The sequence below is a fragment of the Excalfactoria chinensis genome, chromosome 3, assembly GCF_039878825.1.
Source record: "Excalfactoria chinensis isolate bCotChi1 chromosome 3, bCotChi1.hap2, whole genome shotgun sequence".
Classification (NCBI taxonomy): Eukaryota; Metazoa; Chordata; class Aves; order Galliformes; family Phasianidae; genus Excalfactoria; species Excalfactoria chinensis.
Window position 1 is genome coordinate 88,981,695 of NC_092827.1, and position 15,433 is coordinate 88,997,127.

General features: G+C 37.0%; 1 protein-coding gene across 6 annotated transcripts in view; it reads right to left on the reverse strand.

Annotated features, from left to right (window-relative positions):
• Positions 1-1,076: 1,076 nt before the first annotated feature.
• Positions 1,077-15,433, reverse strand: part of ENAH (ENAH actin regulator) — an 85,029-nt gene continuing 70,672 nt past the window's right edge. For 3 of the 6 annotated variants that reach the window (XM_072332363.1, XM_072332365.1, XM_072332367.1), the window contains 7 exons: positions 15,179-15,233; positions 14,838-14,886; positions 12,562-12,628; positions 10,723-10,782; positions 6,594-6,672; positions 4,329-4,386; positions 1,077-3,120 (listed from right to left, as the gene is read on the reverse strand). In XM_072332363.1, coding sequence (XP_072188464.1) covers positions 3,083-3,120; positions 4,329-4,386; positions 6,594-6,672; positions 10,723-10,782; positions 12,562-12,628; positions 14,838-14,886; positions 15,179-15,233 — 406 coding nt within the window. In that variant the 3' untranslated portion in view covers positions 1,077-3,082. The remainder of the gene's footprint in view (positions 3,121-4,328; positions 4,387-6,593; positions 6,673-10,722; positions 10,783-12,561; positions 12,629-14,837; positions 14,887-15,178; positions 15,234-15,433) is intronic. The other 3 variants (XM_072332364.1, XM_072332366.1, XM_072332369.1) reach the window with 1 other exon arrangement.

Consider the following 15,433-nt stretch of genomic DNA (forward strand, 5'->3'; position numbering starts at 1 on the left):
TTGAGAATTTTAGTATTAAACGTAGGAGATTCTTCCATGAAGTTCCATAAATAAATGGTGGCCACATGTATATATTGCAATTTTATTTCATTCGCTCAAACAAAACGTTAGCATGTAAGAAATTTAAAATGACACAATATGGTAAAAATAGCAGAGAATGAACTGAGAAACTAAAAAGAAGGTAAACCTAAATGCATGAAAGTTCAACATTCATTAGTGATCGTCTTCAGTTTTCGATTGACACTTGATGCTTGATAACTTTTTAAAACAATGAACTGGAAATTATGACTGTCTGAAGAGATTTCAGCACCAGCACTAAGATTTTTACATTCAGTTTGTTTGTGGTTGACTTGTTAGCCACTTGTATATAGTACAGGTTTATCACAGATTAGATCACAGTGTTGAGGAAAGCAACGCTTTCCTGGAATCAGAAAGGATCCCCTAAACTGTCCTCAGTTTAAGACACCCATTATACAAAAGCACAGAACCACCACAATATGGTTATCAAAGAACTTAGTTACCAGTAGGCAAAATAACCTTAGCTTCTGTAGCTCATTTTCAATACTGAAATCTCTGGAAATGGTGCAACTGTCACTATGACAGGAAATGTTTACAGTAAACTTGAATTCAATCAGATTTTCTGGAAAGAACCAATTCAACAATTTGGGATTATAGAAAGTATGCATGTAGAAGCAGCACGAAAGAAGGCATCTGTTCCTTTTCTTTTGAACAGAAATCATGTTAATTTTAGACCAAGGCACAAAACGTTTAGTGCATAAGCCAGTTCCTTGCACAACCTAGTCGCTTCTCGTTTAATTTTGGACCACTTATATCCATTCACACTACCCCACTACGCTACTCCTCAACTCTCCTAAAAACAAACCCAACATGATTTCTGATGAGGGTAAACTTCCTTAATGCTGAAAATGTCCGTGTAAAACAAAGTTACAATAACAAAGATGAAAATGCCTCCTCTTATTTTGAGAAAAACAGTACTTTACAAGGTTACTACGGGTTCTTTTTCTTAATGCCTCCAAGAAATGCATGCAGAAAAACTGTTCTGTTTTTTTCTTTAAAAAAAAAAAAAAAAAAGATGGTTTCATGACTTGAATTAGGCAATATTCCCACTGTAGTCTTCCCTCAGGATTTGAATCTATAGAAACAAGAAACATTTGGAGAAAAAGAATGCAACTTAAGCCTTTCTAAACCAGTTAAGTGCTGTCTTACTTCGGTGTTCAGCAATTAAGACAGCGTGTTACTGAAAGCATCTGCTCAAGCGATGGAGCTGCGTGTACTTTTAAGCTGAAACATTATTCTCTCCAAAAGTTGCAAGTAAACTTTTGTTTGAGATCAGCACAGACCACAAAGCAAACATGGCACTGTTATGGCTCAGAAAAACTGACAGTGCAAAGGAAAGGGGAAGATTTTGACCCGCATTATTTTCCCAAAGCACTACAGGTCCAACTCACAGGAATTCTATGCCACCAAAATGCACCAGATCAAAACCATTTACAAACAAAGTCTGAAAACCTGGGGAAGCAGAAGGGTGGCATCCTCCCTGAAAACGATTCTCAAATTACTGACTGAAACCAACAGCAGAGCACAGCTGTTTTTCAGTTTGGACTCTGTGGAGTTTCTGTTGGTGGTGGTTTTGGTAGGGTTTTGTTGGTTTTCTTTTCCTTCTTTTCTTTTGGAAGGAAGGTGGCAGATAAATTAGAAAGGGAGATTTACTGTGATCTGATGCTCCGTCTTGCCTAATGTAATTGCTGTTTTGTTTCATTAACCAATCAAAAAAAGGAGTCTCAGAAAACAGTGAAGCAGAGGTAAAAAGGTAAAGATTAACGCACTGGTACAGGTGTAATTCAGTAATTTAGATGTCTAAATGTTTGTTCTCTCATCAAAAAGTGAGTTAAGATTCTCATGGGAGTTTCAGAACCATTATGGAAGAGTTACTGAATTTCAAATATAAAACTGGAAAAAAAAAGATACAAAACAGGATTAAGTACCTGGTTCCATTAACATGGTTACTGATAAAGTCACGTTTTCCTCATTATTACACATGCATGTAAGATGAAGAAAAAAGTGTAGAAAGCAATAAAAATGTGTCACCTTCCCCCTCCCTCATCCCACATTTTTTCTGGGCATAAATTAAGCCTTAAAAATGAAAAGGCTACTTAATATCTGTGACATGCAATTTTTTTTGTTTTTTTTTTAATTAAAAAGCTGTGTTGTGTTACATTACAAAAATGTCCACATGCATAAATCTAAAAAAAGCCCAAAAATCTACCGTAAATCTACAACATACTAATGATTTACATTTGACTGCTGATTCGCATTATGTAGAAGTCTTAGATTTGGTAAAGCATTGTAACAATGTAGGAAGGCATCTACATCTTTAAACTCTGGACTGCAATTGCTTTTCTTTTTCTTTTCTTTTTCCTATAAAATTGCATGAAGGCTAACTAGAGAGGCTTCCTATCATAACATCCCAAAGCCTTGACACGTGAACACTGTCTAGGTCATCCACTTACAAATATTGCCCTTTAGAAGTACATATTTCTAATTGTTTCATATTTTGTGAACTGAACTCACACACATCTGATCTTTTAAATTATTCATGGAAACATCAGATATGATAGGAAGACAAACCTGAGATACATTTGAAGTACAACAGTATAACTTGCTAAATCCTTCATTAACAAAGAAAACCTCTCTGAAAAGCCTTCCCGAGCTTTTCCCTGTTTTTGTTTTATTTTTTAAACAACAAATTCTGAAACATGTGCAATTTAATTTTGACATGAGTATATTTCAAAGCACTGTGATCTTGTCTGAAAGGTGTAGGAATTGCTGCACAATCATTACAGTAACCTTAAGACTCTTTTCCACCCTGCTGTAAAGGTCAGAAAAAAGCTGCAAACCAGGAGGGAAATAGCATATCACCAGAGTGATGCATCTGAAGCTTTTCAGAATACGATGTTTCTCCCTCCTTCCAAGCGTCTGTTTCCATTTTCTTCTAACAGCTCACAAACGTAGTCAGTTTTATACCAAGTTAAAGAGTCACATCGGCTTAGTACTAGTCTTTCTATGCAGTATTCGACTTGCTCAGTTCCTGCCTGATAGCTACAGAGAAAGAAAGAAAAATAAACAAATCATATGTTATATGACAAGGAAGAAAGCCAACATACAGTAACTAAACTCCTAAAGAAAGCTCATCCTTCTAAAACAGTCACAGAAAGTGAATAGCCATACATAACGCAGCTTCACATGGTTAAAGACGTGTGTGATTCTCAGCCAGGCAGTGCCCTTCTCCCTTCTGTGTTAATACATTTTATTTTTCCATCCTGTATCTCAATGGTAGACGTGCCAGCGATATCAAGAAGCATGTGCGTGGGCTTATTTGGTTTTAGTTTAAGGACAGCCTCTGGGCTGCACATTATTTGTGTATGCACATCATATTGTCCATTCGGCTGGAGTAAGCAGCATAGTCACAATACTAATAGAGAAAAAATCTCTTATTAAGCAGTCAGTGACTGAAGTATATGGGAGGACACTATGTCTATTGCCCCACACCAGCCAGCTCTTCTACCACATCAGCTATACATTTGCTATTTCATCAGCACAGCAACTGACTTTTTTCATACTCAGCTTTGGTATATTCCCCAAGGAAAAAGAAATCTATGCTAAAGCATTAAAAAACGCCACTACAGCTTACATATAGTTTTATTTACTTCTTGATTCATGGAATATTCTTTTTAAACATCTTCCCATGATTCCTATTTAATATCTTCTTTTAAAAATAAAATATTGTGAACATTCTTTTATCTGAATCTTATGCTGAAGACTGAGCATGAGAAGTGTAGGAGGTGGAAACACAACCATTGCCTGAATGCTATCAGATTTGAAATACACACTCCAGCAGCTCTGGAGTGTTTTAATTATAAAAATACCCAATCTACAATCACATGATATTAATGATAACTGCAAGTGATTCAAATACAGCACATATTCAAAAGACAGCCCTTGTTGCCAATACACTCTTCGCTTCTGCACAGCCTTTGCCTTTTTTTCCCCTCTTTTAGTAAACTGTCTTGTCTAAAATTGTGAACCTTTTTTTCCTCCCATTCCCCCTCCCTGTTCCTTTGAGGTGGTGAAGTAAGAGAGGTGCTGTGGAGTCCAACTAACCTTCAGGGTGAAACCACCACATGCACAATTGAAAGAAGGTCAATGGATAAACTTATGTTTACCAATACTTAATTCTCAGAACAGAAACAAATTAAGATTACATTTGTATTTGCTCTGAGACTCAATGACAACAAACTGATACTTACCATCAATGAGTTCTTCCTTTAATTTCGTTAACTCCTTTCTCATTTCATCTAAAATATCCTGTAACATAAGAGTAATAGATTAGCTTCGTAACCTTTAGTTTTCTACTACGAGAAATCCAAAATTATTCCAGTCTTCAATAAGCCTTTAACCATTCTGAAATTTACATTCCACAATCTCAGAAGTTCATCTCCCAAACCTGAAACATGCCTACAACATTCTCACTGTGGGTACAATTAAAAAGTAGATATATGTGTAGAAGTCCTATGGATTGATTCCAGTAGCGCTCACTAAGAAAGAGAAGTCAGAATATTGCACTAGCATAATTGCTAAATAAAATGTACAAAAAATTGGGCAGAATATTCAAAGAAAAACAGACAAGTTAGTCCCAGCCACAAACTGAAATCTGACATAACCAAAATGACAGTTAAATGCTAACATTGATTTTTCTACAGCCTTTTTCATAAGTGATTTGGGACAACTATTTTCTGAAACTGCTTTTGAAACCAGAGTAGGAAACACTGTCTGTTTCTGAGGAGCACTCTGTCACATCCTGGCCAAATCAGTAATCATCAGTTAACTCATCCAGAGGATTTCAGTCTCAATACTCAACTCTCTTTTCAGCCTTCCACTATGATAAGAATATTAACATGCAATACTAGACGTTTTTGAGGTGTTCCTCAAACACACATGCATGAAGTCAGTCTCCAAGTAACAGCAACAATCAAAGCTTAGGAGGTACCCTCTCCAAATTTACAGAGCCCTGAGTGCCCTGGGGTGCAGCTGTAATCCTCCTACTGGAGAACAGATGTGCCAACATGCTACCACAAAACACAACAGACATGGAAGGGCAATGTGTCAACTATTTCACAGCAACCGGCCATTTTGTCTCCAGAAAAAAAATGATCAAGCAGCTTGACTCAGACAGCTGGAAACCTGGGACATCTGAGAGCTTTATGTGATCTATATAGACTTAAAAGAACCAAAGGCAACTATCAAATCACCCAAGCTGCTGTCTGCAAGCTGTAGCACGAGTGTCAAAAATCCTCCCGAGCACCCGCTGAATCTCTATAACAGACACCAGAATCCCAGATGTGTGCAGCCAAAAGAGACTGTAAGATAAAGATGTCTCCTCTTAGGACAACAGCAAATAAATAAATAAATAATTTAAAAAAACAATCAGATTTGCACTGAGACTGTGCAGATCTTTACCTTTTGCATGGAATACTTATTAGAAAACAGAAAACTGCATTTCCTTGTAAAAGACTCAAATCTCAGGGTTGTTTTTTTTTGTGCTAACATCAGCAATATGTTTTTGTTTTTGACGTGGAAGGAATGAACTGAACATACTTAAATATTGGGAGAGGCTGTATGAAGTAGGGCAGACAAAAAAACACAGCAGAACTAACTTAAATGGAGAACAAAAAACACCTTAAAGAAATGTTCTTGGAGTCACATCACCTTAACGTCCCAGATATCAACTAGTCTCAAAAGAGAATCTTGATTTAATCACCCACAATTAGCAAAGATGATCATCTTACCTCAAAGGCAAACTTAGTAGCTTAAAGAGCACAGATAAAGTATATCCAGTTTCTCATGTGGAAGGTTCTATTAGAGCTCCCTCCCTCTACCACCGAAGGTCTTGGTCAGTTCAAGTACCAGTAATGTTGTTAACTTGTATCTCCTGCCCTGACACAAGTGACAGATCTGCTGCTGAAGTATACTGATTACAGCACACTTACAAAGTATCTGCCATGTACAGGTAACCCTTACCAAACATTTTCCAAACCATCCTGTAACATTTCACTCATCTTCAGAAAAGGCCCTTGACAATGTATCTATAGAAAAGGTGGTTATCATTGGATGCTGTCTCACAGCCAAGCCCTGGAGAAGTATTCAAGTCTGATTTCTAAAAAAAATGACATTTCTCCTGTAACTGCTCTGTCGGCTTTGGTTTGTTTGTTTTGAGAGAGAAAAGGTTATCTCCAACCAAACTGTTTTCCCTGTGGTATCTGTGGTATCAACACCACTTTGCACACTGTGTATTGAAAAAGCTGGAACAAGCATCTAGGAGAAAATAAAGGGGCTGTATAAGCAGACATCATACAATTACAGTTCTTAAGAGTTCTGACATAATCTTCTGTAATTTTGAGGTAAAGTAACTACTAAGTAATAAGGGAAACTTGAAACTAGGTAATAAGGCAGTACAAAGCTGGTATTTGAAAGCAACGAGTCCTAACACACAGCTTTTCTTTCTGCATGCGTACCTGCTTCAATCTGTCATAATCCAGACCTTCTGACTGTACTCCATTGGCACTGGGTTGCCCCGCTGTTGTAGATTTTGGTCTGCAGTACAAAAACAAGTCATTGAATTACTGGTCCATTTATTACTAGGCATATATAATTCTTCATCAAGCTTAGTTATATTCACCCATCAAACCAATATTAAATAACCGTAATGAAAAAAGAGTGGAAAAAAAAAATAAATCAGTTAGACCCAAAATACCACACAGAATGGGAATCAACAACCAGGAACATCTTCCACACAGTGGAAATATTAATTACCACAGGAATAGAGTATTAGTTGAAAACAAGAACTATTCATGTAGCAGACATATTTCACTATCAGTGGTTTCTGATTTCTTATAATGTATATGAAAAACAGATCTCCTTACCAAATACTTTTATTTTTCCCCTTTTAAACTACCTCCTTATCTCAGAAGAGGCTGTCAAAGAAGCACTCCCTCTAACCATGACACACTGCAAACTAAAAGCATGCTGTGGCATCACCCTTGGAAGGACAAGACTGAATAAGCTCATCTAATTCCTTCTTTGAGCAGGAGCCTGGCTTCCAAAGGTTTCTGTATTAGTTAATAAATCATTTTCTAAAGATTCTAAGAACAAATATTTTAACAGCAGCAGGTTTAACCATACAATATTTGAGATGATGTTCTCATTTTTAGGTCTGTGGAACGTTTAGGATATGAAACACTCTACGACTTTTAAAATCTGCTTACAGAGATCATTCTGCATTGTTAAAACACAAAATTCCACAATAAGAGAATTCTCAGTCATGGTGTTTCTGTTTTCCCGATCTCCTCCATCTGCCCAACATGCAACTCTCAAACTCATGTACGTAATACATTTTCAAAGGGCCTTGTATACACACAGCTAGGAGCAGAGATGGAAGCTAGCGGCTAACAGCAGGAATACAGAAATGGCTGTATAAAACAAAGCTGAATGATGGCATGGGACAAGTGGGGGAAGAACGTTCTGCCATCCTGAATTAGTTTTTACATCCCGTCTAACATTCTTTGTTAGTCTACAAAACGCTAAACAAACTAACAAAAAACCAAATAGAAGAATTGCTGGCAGTTAATTTCAAGATGTTTCCCCAACATTAGAATTACCTTAGTATGTTATACTTAAGGAAGGATAAGGTATTAGTAGAATAAACCGGGTCCTATTCCACTGTCCATGTATGTAGCATCACTGAACAAATAAATCCTAGTCTAAGCCCAGTTTCTCATTCATACACAGGAGGAAATCACCAAACACTGCCTTTTTCAAGATCTGTTGCCTGTGCAACCTTATTTGTTCAGGTGGAAGATGATCAGGCACAGCAAAAGATAAACCAGCAGGAAAGGTACAGTTCTGCATCTTATTTGCTTTCACACAATTATTTTTTTTCCAGAATACAGCAAAACCTGATGAACACAAGCAGCAAATCCACTGCTTTAAAAATACCTAATTAAATGGAAAAAATAATTCAGCTTGCAGACAAGCCGTGCTCTCACTCAGAAGAAAAAGAAGTGAGCCTCTTTGTATTTTTAAAACCAAGCCAATACCTTCAGGTGTCACTCACCTCCCCTTACAATACAGTAGCTCATCCCTGATGAAGCAGTCTAATTACACTATTTTTTCCTAGCATTAACAGAATGTCTTGATGACTTAAAAGTCTGACAGATTTTCTTATTTGCTAATCAAAGGAGAACAATTCAAGTGTGACTCACAACCATCACACTCAATGACACTAATCTCTCATTTTGGTAGTAAAAACCTTCCCCATGTGTCTGCGCCCTCCAACTTTCACCTCCTATTGGTTCCCTTTGTAAAAAATAAAAAGAAGAAACAACATGGGACACAAACACAGCAGATTTTTTTCCCTTCCAAACTGCACAGGGTAACATTAATTACACTGAAAGATCTGGCCCCATTGCCATACAAGCTCATAGCTACCAACTAATACTGGCGACATAACATTTTAAACCTGCACATCCGAATCCATTTGTACTGCTAACAAAAGCACAGTTACCACCAGTGCAGACAGGTGAGCGGTGGATCTCTCTCAGTTTTGTTTGTTTCATGTTTATTTCTGCGCCCTGAGAAGTTACTTGTGTGCAGCCCAGTGGCACCAGCCCTGGATTTAAACTGCCAACAGTTAACCCAACAATACAGTCAGCAGAAGCAACGTTTAACTGTTCCTCCGCTGCTGGACTTTGCATCAAAACAGATGCAGGAACATCTCATGTTGTTATGCCAGTTCTGTTCCTCAGATGGGATCAGATCAGAATAAACATGAGTTGTAAAACAGACACTGATAACATTACCTGACTTGAAACACACTGAAATGAAATATCTGACCCACTGATTAAGATAGAAAATGAAATACATCGTAGCTTTACAGGAGAAGCAGCTGGATAACAGATTTCACCTTGTAGCCACCAGAAGATCTACAGTGTGTGCTAATGCTATGAAAACAAACCACAGTTTGCAAACTTTTACAAAAATCTCTAGGTGCTGACAGTGTTAAGTTCCTTTTGAAAGGATAATTTAAAAAAAAAGAATTATTTATCTCTCTATCAAGATGGAAACTTTGTCAGTCGATGCTTCATCACACATCTGACTTTCAGAAAACTACTTTTGCAGTTATTATCTGACAGTTCAAGCACTGTCTGACTCCAGGCAGAACAGCACGAGCTTTTCAGATTCCTGGTATATTGTTTCTGATGATTAACTATCGTTTTGTTTCCATATACTACAGCATTATACTATTTACTGAACTAGACTGAAAAACCCACAACAAAAAACCAAACCCCCAAACCAGCAATCCATTTCCTCCCAAGTGCAATTCCTAACAAGCAATCCAGGAACAACAAGGATCTACTACTCTTCTCCCTGAGATCTCTACAATAAAAAGGAAAATCTGCCAATTGTACGCTATCTACTCCTACAAGTACCTGTCAATAGGCTCAGTGGGTAAACCCCTTTGTAAACTCTGTCACTCAGTTGTAGGAATGCATTCAACTTTCTCTGAGAAGTCTTGCAAGACTTCATTTTACCAAACACAGAAGATCATAATTTGTAAACTAGTAATTACTTGTCAGTCATATCTGCCTTCCCCCTGCACACATTATTCTTTTCTTTCCATTCTTCTGTTTGCTCAGAGGAAAGATAAATGGTGAATGCAGCTGCCATTAAGACACACGTTAGCTATGAATATTAGCAAATAGAACATCTCAACCATTAGCCCTGAGATGGCTACAGAGCTCTCCCATGTGGTTTTTCATAGCATCGCCAAGTAGGACAGTGAAGCAATCTTCATAGTTCCTAAAGCATCTTAAACCAAACATGCAAGATAAAGGTGACATTCCGTGCCAACATGCAGAATACACCACCCAAGAGGAGCAGAGTAGCTAGAAGTCGAACTTTTCATACAAAAGATGAAGTATTCACCACACTGAGTGCTTTGAGGAAAAACAAAGCCAGAATTTGACTGAATAATTTAAAGGGACTCTATAAGAAGCTTAACTGTGGAAAGCTTTTAAAACACCCAAAGGCTTTCAACGGCAGTGTTTTATGATCAGTGCTACAGAAACTGAAATTTACAGCTAGAAATATACAACAATATTTTAAAACTTGTGAATATTCCCCTGAAAGAAGCAATATTTTTATATTTAATGAGTTCTTTATTCTTTCACATGCTTAGGTCAGGTAAAATCTGCTACTTTTATTTAACCTGTGAAGAGCAGAAATGAAAAGTCATTTGGAAGATACATGGGAATAGTCAATTTAAGTAACATTTCTGAAAAGCTGCTTCTCAAAATAATGCAGGTTGCCCAAATCGTGGCACACCCAACAGAAACTATAAACTTCTTAGGTGACTGCCAGAAATCCAGCATTTATTATGAGTTTCAAATGGGTTCTTGAATCACCTCAATATGCCTTTGGAACCACCTGCTTTTAATCATTCCAAAAGAGAGCTCAACTGGACAATCAGACTGCAAAGAGGAACCTCATAATGTGGGTGGTGATTACCAATCAATGTACAAAAAGTCCAACCCTGAATTGGTCATAACAGTTATTACAAAGTCTCAAGTCCCAACAGGATGATACCTGTTTAATGAATCATAGAACCTGTTTTCAGAAACGAGGTTTTTCCATGGAGATTCCCGTCTATGAGGGGGAAGAAACACTACCTTAACAAGCTATAATAGAACTTAATTACGTTCAGTTTTAAAACAATGGAGTCTCATTAATTATGTTCCAAGAGCTTTATGTTGAATGTACCAAAACATGTGAAAAGCACATCGTTCAAGTCTTAAAAATCTGTGCTAGAAAAAAAAGCCCTACTTTTAAGTAGGATAGTACCTATTTCAAAACATTTAGAACACTCATTCTGAATCACAAATCCTTTAATGTCTTTTTGTTTGGAAGCTCTCAAAAGAAAACTCTGATTACTTGCCAGTAATCCCTGGCAAAGACCACATTCTGTTTAGTTCAGAAGCAGGTTTTCTAGGCGAACAGGTGAAAGATATCCCCTTTCTGGCAAGCTTTAAGAAGCACTATCTTTTCACTAAATAACTCAAGAAATTTTTAACAACCTGTTTCTGAAGTTAGACATGTAAATTGTAGCAAATGTTGTAAACAATGCAAAGATAATTCAGAGAGACTTTTATTAATAGCTTATTAATAGCTATTAATACCTTCTTCTTTCCTCAGTCCATGAAAGAGTCCTCAGCCTGGCACAGTAAACTAAGCACCACCTAGAAAACTTTACTAGCAATTCTAAAATGGATGCTATGGCACCTACCGGTAGGCTGTGCCAGTGCTGGAAAGTAATAATGATATTTGGTCAACAAGGAATCGTTAATTTTAAGTGCTTATGGAGAATACATTAACAGAGTCTCTGATCAGTCTGCATTCTATCAACATTTTCCATTGGGTGATAAAGACAAAAGCTCGCAGAGATTTTCTTAACGTATCTGAAGTGGTCTTGAAACGTATGTAATGTCTTCTAGGTCAGGAAACCTTTTAAAACAGACTACAGTAACCCTTCCATTTAACCAACTGAAAAAAAACATCAGAGAAATAGGCTGCAATGCAATAGTTCAATAGGAACCACAGCTGTAAGGACAGGCCAAATGAAGAGATAAAGGCATTCTGGACTTCCCAAAGCAACCTGATAAGTAAAGGTGCCCTGTTTATTAGGGCAACTACCACTTTCCCTTCAACTGTATATACACAGAACCTGTGTCCAAAGAGTCAAATCAGCCAATGGCTCAAATGAATGAAATCTAAAACACTCTTTCTAGGATTCCTTTCACAAGTTCTTTTTTTCCTGTGATAAGTTTCTCCTCCACACAATGCTTTTATACCTTTATGTGCTTGAAAATAAGAAAGCTCTGTTAAAAGCATGCAAGATCTACCAGGGTGGGGAGTAGATAGAAGAAACTAAGTCAAGGCTTGTAAAGCAGTATAGCAGAGTGGACATCACCAAAGTTATCAGCTTCAAGCTCAAAGACATTGTAAGTTACTGGAGTATAATATGCACAGAAATAGAAAGCAGAAAAGCTATTCGGTAGATTTATTACTGAACATACAAATGATAGCACCGAACTTGGACTCCATTGCAGGAAATTTCAGACTTAATGTAAGGGAATAGAATTAAAACATTTCTGTAGGCAAAGACAGACCACAGCAATTGTTAAGTGATCTTTTGGCTTTTCACTTTTACTACCAAAATTTCACTTATCAGCATTCCTCAAAAGCAACACTTTATACTTAGTTAGCATTTCTAAAATCAGTTTCATAGTAGCACTCTTCAACCCATAAATCTTGCTTTAATAATATTAATATGATTATTTTATTGCTACTTCAGCACAAGATCTTTAGCAGCATGAGCAAGGCAGCAAAAATATCTTTCTAAATAGCTACTGGTATGAAAAGGAGTACCTGGATATAACAGGTGACTTGCTTCCATTTACTGTGTTTGTTCTTTCCCAAGGCTTTCTTGTTAATTCTGTAAAAAATAAATTTAAAAGAAGATTAAACATTGTTGTCTTCTATTTACTGTACAGATTTGTGAGAAATCTTAAGTATCAGGCGAAGTCAATCTTTTGTTTAAAATTACATTGCCTTAGTTCCTTTACACTAAGCTACCTCATCTTACTTTAATCCTGCAACCATTTAAGTTGTGATAGCACCTTTATTTCTCACTTCAGCTGTACGCACTGTAAATGTCAGTTGAATGAAAACAGATGGAAGATAGTCTGCCTTACTTGATGTACTTTATTGCCTTAGATGTGGAACATGGAATTTTGGAACAATAACCAGTCAGCTCCAGATACTGGCTGAGTATGCTTTTAAACTAAGAATCTTCCTAGCATGTTAACAAATTATGTAACTTTATTGATTTGCTATAACACACTTCAGGATTAATCCTGCCTTGGAGCTGTATCTGCAAAATTATTTGAGGGAACTTTCACCATGACCACAACCTGCCCAATGATGAGAATTATTACCCAGCTGAAATAGCAAAACCATTCAAGTTTCACATGTCTGTAGCCTCCTGTATAGTTCTGAGCTTGTTTTGTTTCTGTTACTTAACATGTTTTAACTTACACAGTTGCATAAAGCTAAATAAAAAGTGTTTACTCTCCTGCAAGGAATATACAATTTGCAGAGATGGACTTATTAGTCTAATCGTGTCTGTTTGTTTCCTTGAGCCCAGCTCCCATCTCCCTACCCTTCCTCCCTCCCCTCCTGTTTTTTGGGGCCGGAGGGACCGCTCCCTTGTCATGGACATAGATTGATCTAGATAACTCCATGACAGAAACAATTTCAATCACGTTGTTAATGGCAATTAGACAAATACACAACTAGATCAAGCACGCATATGCCACAACTGAACAAAGAGTAATTGCTTAATGCTTTAGCAGCTTGTTCAAATTAACACTAGAAGCACTATCATGACAGATCTACTGTTCAGACTGCTCAGCATATGGTTGATGCAACTACTAGTAACTTATCCATAAAGAAACACTACACAGAGCATCTAAAAATCACCACAGTCCATAACTTGTCATTTCCTCATTCAAAGATACAGAACTCAAAAACGACCACCACTCTTTAACTCCACCAAACAGGGCAGAGAAAGGATTCATCTTCACAATAGCATTTTTTTTTATACATCTGTTTCATTCACTTCCTCCACTTGGTAGCCCTGATATTTCAATCGATCCTCAAGTTTCTGGAAAGCAAGGAAAATATTCTTCTTCCTTACAGGTACAACTCTTAAATACACTTCTACCTTTTGGCAACAATGTGATTAGGTTTTTCCATCCTTACACTTCAGACAACTGGCTCCTATGAAAGGTCAACTTTAACCACCATGCTAGCCACTATGACATTCTCATTCCCTCACCCAACTTCTGCATCAAAATCCTTTCACCAAAGGCTCCTCTACCAAGAGTAGACTGCTCTGGTACCATGATCAATTCCGTGATGTGGGGGAATAGGGACAGAGATGGCAATATCCTTGCATTTAAATTCATGATAGTAGCAATGAACCTGTTGTTCTAGAAGGCAGATCTACTTCTTCCTAAAAATTTAGGATCCTCGTTTCTAAGCATCTCACTGGAAATTCTGCATTTAATTCTTGTCTACTAACAAAACTTTCTTTGAACATGATTTGTACCATCCTGCCCCATAGTACACTGTTGCAACTATGTTTTTGAATTTTTTGACGTAACTGTTTAATATGTTAAAAAAAATCCTCTTAAATATTAAATAGACACATTCCAATGATGATGCATAACATTATCAGAATATTTTATACCACCAAGAAATGAAGTGGCATCTGTTCTCTGTGATGTAACAGTCACATGCCTGGATGCATTTGACATTTCAAAAAAGTTTGGAGGGGCTTGTTATCACAACACCTAAAGAAGCCACTTCCACTGTTTCCTTGATTTCCCAGTGTGTTTTGCCATGATTGAAAAGACAGCCTGCTTTCACATTCACTGCTGTTTCCATGGACCAGCCTCAGAGGTTAGACACAGGAGGCTGCTATATTAAACACAGAGCTGCAGCGGATGCCATTCTACAGTAAAATGCCAGTTAGTGCTCATGAGGTAAGTACCAGACTCCAAAAATGCAACACAGTTGATTCAGATTCATCTTTAAATTAGTATTAAGAGTCTCAATGTTCACAAATCTATGCTGCTTACCAGGTGTACTTGTTGAAGAAGCCTTAGAGGTTGAAGACTCTGATTCTTCCTGATTAAACGGGAAGAGAAAAAGATGAAGAAGAGAGGCAGGAGTGGCAGAGAAAAAAAAAATACTTTTGACTCTCATGTATTTAGCAAATGAATCTCAACAGTTCAATATTTAGAACAATTTTTATAGAGGTTTAATGGTGCTGCTCAATAATGTTACATGTGAGCACACGACATACAATTCACAAAACAGACAATGTATATTAATATGGTAAAATAAGGATTATCTTGTGTGCATTAGGATCTTTTTCCAATATCAAGTAAGGCAAAGTAGATAAAATTTCTCAACTCACAGTTTTATCTTCTTTCTGCTCTGGTTCTGTTGATCCCTTTTCAGCAATTCTTCTCCTACAGGCAGAGAAAAGAGTTACCAAGATCATCATGGCTCTAAGATGAAAGAGCGTTGTTCATTGTAATTAAAGATATATTAAAGATATGAACAGCTTGATATCTAGATAATTGAATATTAACGTTAAACAACTTCCAAAAATGTTTTCAGGGATGAAGCCCTCTTGCCAAAAAGATTTTGCAATTCCTTAAAGTTTGTA